At 45.9% G+C, this 7,520-nt stretch overlaps 1 protein-coding gene across 1 annotated transcript; it reads left to right on the forward strand.

The window, feature by feature from the left end:
- The first annotated feature begins 4,622 nt into the window (after positions 1-4,622).
- On the forward strand, positions 4,623-6,081 carry Pgcl (Pepsinogen C-like). The gene has a single exon (XM_002134054.3). The coding sequence runs from the start codon at positions 4,664-4,666 to the stop codon at positions 5,912-5,914; it is 1,251 nt and encodes a 416-aa protein (XP_002134090.1). The 5' UTR covers positions 4,623-4,663; the 3' UTR covers positions 5,915-6,081.
- The last annotated feature ends 1,439 nt before the right edge of the window (positions 6,082-7,520 follow it).

Below are 7,520 nucleotides of genomic sequence, written 5' to 3' on the forward strand. Positions count from 1 at the left end.
TTTTTCGGATTATCTTGGATGGTATTCTCGAAAACAGATCATGGCTATAGTATCTTATCTTTATGTTTATTTATTTTAGCATTTGCAGAGAACTAAGGTTTAATTGTTACCACAGCCTGTGCTTAAAGCAACTTGTTCTCTGTGACAGTATACAAAAGCCAGCCTTATGATATAGTATTCCGATTGCGATTAAATTTTTATTTATAACGTATCACTGGAATCTGTAGATTTTGAACTTAATAGCTACTACATAGATTAAATGGAGTATAGGTAAAGTTAAAGTACTTCTTGAAAGTGTAACCGAAAAAAATACACCAAAAATTGCAAAACGAGTTGGCCATCGAGATCGAGACCATCAACTGGAGCAGTGATGGCTATCGATCAACGGCTGTTCTGGTTCTGGTTGAGGCTCAGAGCTGGCACTGGCACTGGCTCTGTCTTGATTACAATCAATGAGAAAACGTAGCATAATCCCGCAACGATACTAAAAGGTTCCCAAAACAAAACAAAAACCAAAAAAACGAGCCCATAAGAATGGAAAAAAGTTCAGCCTCGAAACAGTTACAGAACCGTATGGACAGGCTAATAACAAACAATTAGTAACTATCAGCACTGGCATTAAGCGGGGTCCGTGGTCCAAACTGCTGCTGACCCACATTGGAGGCGCCGCAGATCCACCCGGAATCCATCCTGGGATCAGCGAATGAGCCATGAGCCACGAGCCAGGGGTAACGCTCCAGTCAGACAATCAAGCATTTCGGGGCATTTCATTAGGCATTACAGATCGAAAGGGTTACAGAGTCGAAAAAATGAAGAAACATTTAATTACGAATTACGAGCAACGCAAAAGAGTAGACTGGGAGAGTGGGGGAAGGAAGGATCTGGCCGAGTGTATGCGGTGGGTCCCGATCTTTGGCCCTTAATTAGTAGACCTGTCCTCTGATACATATCACTGGAGGAAAGTAAATGGAAGAGAGAGCGAGCGCGTGTCCCTTTTTTTTGGCTACTGTCCTGCGGGACCAATTAGTACCCATTCCCGATACCCCATCCACTTGCTGCATTGCCCTCAAGGGTTAACGTGGATGCTGCGGTAGGTGAAAGTCGTAAACCGATTAGACATTAGTTATGCTCGTAAAAGATTGCGTGTTAGTCGGTTGTGGACTGCAGGAGCCGCAGTAGCCACAGTAGCAGCAGCAGCAGCATCAGCAGAAGCCAAGTTCCATTACAGTCGCATTCTGATACGATCGCTCGAAACGAAATGAAACGAAAGTTATGGCTTGGTTTTGTGTGTGTCGTCCCCTGTTAGGGAAAACAAATTTCACATCGGTTGGATAGATTGATCTATGGTCTGATGAGTCATAGGAATGAGGTACGTGAAGGTAGAAGAAAGTTATGTTCATAAAGGACCTCCGGCTGCACAAAAAATGATTTTTATTTTAAGGTTTGATTAAGTGAGTGTCCTTTGTCATAAAATGTATATTTAACACACAACTTTTGATGTACCTACGGAGGCAGGCATAGTATCCTCATACCTTACCATAAATTCCTTGAAAAGGTTTCCTTTTTTTAAGTTTGGATCCAAATAACTACTGAACGATGTACATGTGTGTATTACACATCGAAGATATTGTAGAAAATGGCATATTTCCCATGGTGGACCCAATTCTACATAAAGATGTGACACTGGAGAGCCCTAGATCCTTCCCAACTTGGATTGATATGATACTCGTTGGAGACCCTTCCCGTGAACATGGACCTGCTTGATTGGATGGTGATCGGTGAGTCCGGGCACCCATAAATAAGGCACAACAGGCCGCACCGCAATATCAGCTGGGTTCCATCTCTGGCCCAAACACAAGTCATTGGGCAAAGCAAATAAAATTATCTCATTACAAATTATGCCCCCAATCCCAGAGAGTGGCAGGAAGGAGGAGCACAACGAAGGGGAGTGGAAGCAGAGATGTGGAGCTGATGTTGAAGCTGAAGCAGTGCCTGGGTGGAGGAGCTCGAGCAGACGCTAAATAGATTATGTCAAATGATCGGAATCACATCATAAATCCAATCCGGCACTGGCGGATGAGGATGAGGAAGAGGCTGAAGATCAGGATGAGGTAACGATGAGGATGAGGAGTATGCTGGATCAAGTGCCGCTGGGCGCGGAATGAATGCGTCCAAAATCAAATAAGCCAGGGCGGTGCAGTGTGGGCGTTGCAAGACCAAGTTGCAAGCCGCCGCCGCTGCCCCCTCCGTGCGCCTCCTGTGCCTCTTTAACACATTTTTAAATGAAACCCAGCCCCGGCATCGATTATTGTTTTGCATGTGGCCGAAAAACAAAAAACGAACAGAACTGAACTGAAACCGATATGAGAATCCCTGCCTCAGTCGCTGCCCCAGTAGCCGACGGCGCTTTGAAGCATGCACCTTCGATCTCTCAAGCTCAGCTGATAACGCACCACTAGCACCACCAAAGACACCACCACCGCAGAGACAGCGACAGGGAGACAGGGAGACGGGGAGACCGAGATACCGAGACCCCATCCAAGGAGGTGCAGAAGTATGGCGAAAACAATAAAATATTGATCGGAATGAACAATAAATTCAATGCCTAAGTACAGAGCCATATTTTGTGGTTTCTGCTGGGGATACGTTCGGTTTGGGTATTTGGATGCGATTTGTATGGAACTGGACTGGGGAGGGGGTGGGTGAGGTGGAGTTGGGATCTTTAAGGGGTTCGGGACTGTTTGCTGCTCTGGTGCTTTGCTGCCTCAACTCCCTCACACTTTGCGTGCAAAAATCGATCAGCGCGAAATGAAATTGAAGTTAAAGCGCAGCGCCCCAGGGCCGAGGCCATATAGCATGCCCAGATATATATCTCGACTGGGCCCGAACTCCAGCACCAGCACCAGCACCAGCTCCAACAGAGCGGGCCAATGACTCCAAAGAGCTTCTTCGGAGCGGCTTTTGCGTGTGAAACTCCTTTGAAATTGGATAGATCTCAGGACGGGACGGAATGTCGGCGTATTACAGGGATAGAGTGTGGAACGATCATTGTTCGTGTGACATTCCGGCAGAGCGAAATCAATTTGCGAATGGTTCAATGCTTTTCCGTACAAAATTCATTTGCTTTGGCACACAAAGTCATCATCGACGTTGGACCCGGTTTCGGTTCGCTTCGGGTGATAAATTTTCAATTTGTTTGACTTGAGCGAGCTCTCACCCACACAGGAATCTGGCAGCCCCTGGGTGGATCTCTTGCTGGTAGCGCAACGAATCCAAGTTGACATTGCCGCACGGGCGACAAAGCGGCCTCATCATGGCCCATTGTGTGTAGTGCAACATTAGGTCATGCCGGATCAAGTGGGTTACACCTACACCTACACCAACACCAACACCTAGGGCAACGGCTGCATAAACTACCTACTGCGGACCGCTCCCCTGTGATCGCTGTGCCCTGTGTCCTTTGACCTGTCCTGTCCTGGCGCAGGACACTCGCACTGTGCATACATTAAACACAATAACTCTTTGTGGCGTATCGCTTTCATTCATGCCACATCTTGGTGGGTCCTCTCACAATCCTCACATAAATATTCTCCCACACTTTGAGGATGACCAGGCTTCTTGTCTTCCATCTTGACATCTCCATTAGCCAGCGGACAGCAAGTTAATTAACATTTTATCCATATTCCATGTCGAATATGCGGACAGGAAGTCAGGAAGATTACCATATGAATATATCTCTAAAAATGAAAGTACAATAGTTTTTTTGCTTCCTCAAGATGGGACATTCTAAGGTTCATTTCATATTTGAAATATTTTGTTTGTGTTAGTCTGATGATCGGAATAAAACCACTTCTTTAAGAAATCTGTAAAAGAGTTATACGTTTCTTTTCTAACTTTCTTTGTTGTCTGTTTGGGGTTCCGTTGGGTGATTTCCTACACCGCAATCCATATCCCAGCTATTTATATCTCTTATGTATGCCTCAAACTTTTGGTAAGGGATTAATATAACATTGAAGGATTTTCTTTTTTATCTGAAAAGTGAATCAGTGGCGCGCTTGTGGGTCTGATAACAAACTGATAGGAAAGTTAACGACACCACTGACAATGACTAAGTGAAATTGTTACACTTATGTGTACATGTACATTTATCTTATAAAAATTGATAACAGCTATTCCTACACTGCGGCTCGGCAGCATTGGACTCGACAGATAATTGGTTGCCAAATAAATTGTCAAATAATTGTATCTTTTTATCACTGCAGGCAAAAAAGCTTCTAAAAAAAGAAAGTATCAAAAGTCATATCGAATTGTCAAATATATTTTCTTATGAAACGCACTGTATCTGGCTCAACTCGTGCATATCGAGTTGCATAAATCATATTTCTTAGATAACAAACCAAGATACAGACCGCAATATTCAATTTTCGATAAACTAACCGATTATCGATAGACATTCATATCTTCTTAGTGATCGATACAAAGTCCGAAAGCAATGGAAAGTAAAATGGTAATTGGTGCATACAAGTGCACTGTATGTGTGCGTAAGTCCCCTTATGTGCTAGACATTCACGAAATGTTATCTGAAGAAGATTTGTAGAGCGGCGTATAAAGGCCCAGGCATAGAGAGGCCCAACAGTTAGTCGAAGTTAACCGGGCAAGCAACATGACCAGCAGAACCACCCAAGTTACGGTGTTGGCCCTGTTGACCGTTCTAGGCCTGGTGGCGGGGGCCCTACACCGGATACCCGTGCGCCGCTCGGAGAAGTATGTGAGGACCCGCCAAAGCCTCATAGCCGAACGCGAGATGGTGTTGAGGAAATACAACCTAGTGCAGAGCAATATCAGTAGCACTACGAACACCACCGCTGGAAACTACTCTGTGGAGACCCTGTCAAACGTTAATAATCTTCAGTATTACGGCAGCATCAGCATCGGAACCCCACCTCAGAATTTCATGGTGCAGTTCGACACGGGGTCTTCCAATCTGTGGATTCCCAGCGTGGATTGTTTTAGTGCTGACTGCTATTATCACAATACATACTCATCCGCGAATTCCACCACATATCAAGTCAATGGCACCGCCTTCTCCATCACCTATGGCTCGGGCAGCGTGTCGGGCATCCTCTCCACGGATGTGGTGACCGTGGCTGGACTGCAAATTCCCCGCCAAATGTTCGGGGAGGCCACCATAGTAACGGGGACTAGCTTGCTAGATGCCTCTTTCGACGGAATCTTTGGCATGGCCTACTCCAGCCTGGCCGTTGACGGAGTTTTGCCGCCGTTCTACAATTTGTGGAGCGAGAAACTAGTGGATGCGCCCGTGTTCTCTTTCTATCTTAAAACCAATGGCACCTCAACAGCGAGCTATGGAGGAGAGCTCATTCTGGGCGGTTCCGATCCGTCGCTCTATGAGGGCAAACTGGTGTATGCTCCCGTCTCCAGCAGGAACTACTGGCAGTTCATGATGGACGGCGTCACTTTTGGTAGCACTACCTTGTGCACGTACTGCCAGGCAGTGGCCGATACGGGCACCTCGCTCCTCATTGCTCCGTACTACATCTATCTAATGATCACATCGATGGTTAATCAGAACATTCTCTGCGCTGACGTTCCATACTTGCCCACCCTGACCTTTACCATAAGCGGTGTACCCTTCAAGATCCCACCCAGTGCGTATATCGTGGAATTGGGTAGCGAATGTACCTTGGGCATCTCGTACATACAGGGCACTGATTTCTGGATTCTGGGCGATATCTTCATTGGCCGCCACTACACAGAATTCGATTTGGGCAACAATCGCTTGGGTTTCGCCTCAGTGAACTCCGGAAGTGTTCTGGGGGCCTTCTCACTCTTGAAGATCTTCTGCCTAGCAGCTCTTTGTGGACTTTGGAAGCTGTGCAACCTGCAGAACTAAACGATCATCAAAGTAACTATGAAATACCCACGAATAGAAGTGTGAATCACAACCCAAAGTATGTCGATGGCACATTAATCATGCACTGTAGATAACACGAATATTGGTTGCCCCATCATTCTCTTTTCTCTATATAAATAAACGATATGATACGATACGATACGATATGTTACACACTCTTGTACGTAATGTCAATTCTCCTTGCAAATCCTACTTTGGCCGGAACGTTTAAGGCCAGCCCCAGCCCCAGCTCCAGCTCCAGCCTCAGCCTCAGCGTCGACCTAATTGAGTTGCGGAGGGCCTATGGCTTTGCTTTGCTGGAATGTTTTTTCAACTCCTCGGGGATCAGCGATCGCAAATTGAGCGGGCCTAATTGGACCATGTGATTTATTGTGAAAAACGAAGACAGAACCCAGAAAGAACAAAAATTGGAACTGATCTGAAACTCTGAAACTGAACTGAACTGAAGTGAAGTAAAGTGGAACTCAATGAGCGCATTATTTATGTGATGTTATTTTTTGTGCTTTAGCTGGGGATTAGGACCCGTCGGCTCCCACACGGGTTCGAGATCTGCTTGGTTGGTGGCCTCGGCCTCGGCTTCGGCCTCGGTTCAGTTCAGGATCACTCTAATGAGTGCAGTACCCTGGCTCGGGGTTAAATTTATTGATCAAGCAATTGCATCAACTCTCGACGCTCATCAAATACCAATAAAATATCATTTGATGTAATTGAGCCCAGGCATCGATGGCTGGATGGGATCTCTGAGACCACCAGCATTTGACCCCAGGGTCTCCTCTGAGTGGAGACTCGGATGGTCGGGCGGGGCCGACCTCGTCCTGGTCTCGGGCCACGACGAAAGCAATCTGTCTCATTAGCCGCAAAAGCTCGACTTGATTTATGGCCAACTTGTTGTTGCTGTTGCTGTTGTGGCCGTGTATCGGTTGTTAGCCGCTCAGATAAATCACATTAAAATATTTCACAATGCCTGGCCGAGAGGGTCAGAGGGATATAAGGGGGGAACACCTTAACAAGTTGTCTGCTGACAAATCTCTAAACGAAATCAGTTAACAACTTAACTAATGATTATCAATACGCATTTCAAACAGCCACAGGAAGGAAATGCTTGCCCTGGAGGCCCGAAGCCTTTGATACCCTTGGAGATACAACGTTTATATTTATATGCATATCCGGTTTAAGACTTTTTCATCCGGTCCGTTCTGTGGCAGCTATAGACCTATGATATGCACATTCCGGTATATTTAGTTTCTAACATTTTGTTGGATATTTTCTAAAGGACTTGTATGTACATATCCCGATTAAACACATTCTTTTCTGTGTTGCAAGCATTCGGTCAGAATCGTAGTACTCGCCGAAAGGGTACAACAGCGCTCGCGCTCGACAACATCGATAAGGTCCGACGATCGAAAAGCTCTAAAAGCCGCATGGTGCTAACAAACACAAACACAAGACCGACCACTTAAAGCGTGTGTGTTTTCTGTGTGTGTGCGTGCACTGGTAGGCATATAAAATAATCTTTGATAACGGCTTTGTCGCTTCGCACATCTGCAATCTGTTGTTGTCCCGCTCTGTTCTGTTATGTTCAGTG

The sequence above is a fragment of the Drosophila pseudoobscura genome, chromosome X (genome assembly GCF_009870125.1).
Source record: "Drosophila pseudoobscura strain MV-25-SWS-2005 chromosome X, UCI_Dpse_MV25, whole genome shotgun sequence".
NCBI lineage: Eukaryota > Metazoa > Arthropoda > Insecta > Diptera > Drosophilidae > Drosophila > Drosophila pseudoobscura.

Excerpts from the sequence above, each read along its gene's own strand:
- Pgcl (XM_002134054.3), top strand. The coding sequence starts at position 4,664 with ATGACCAGCAGAACCACCCAAGTTACGGTGTTGGCCCTGTTGACCGTT.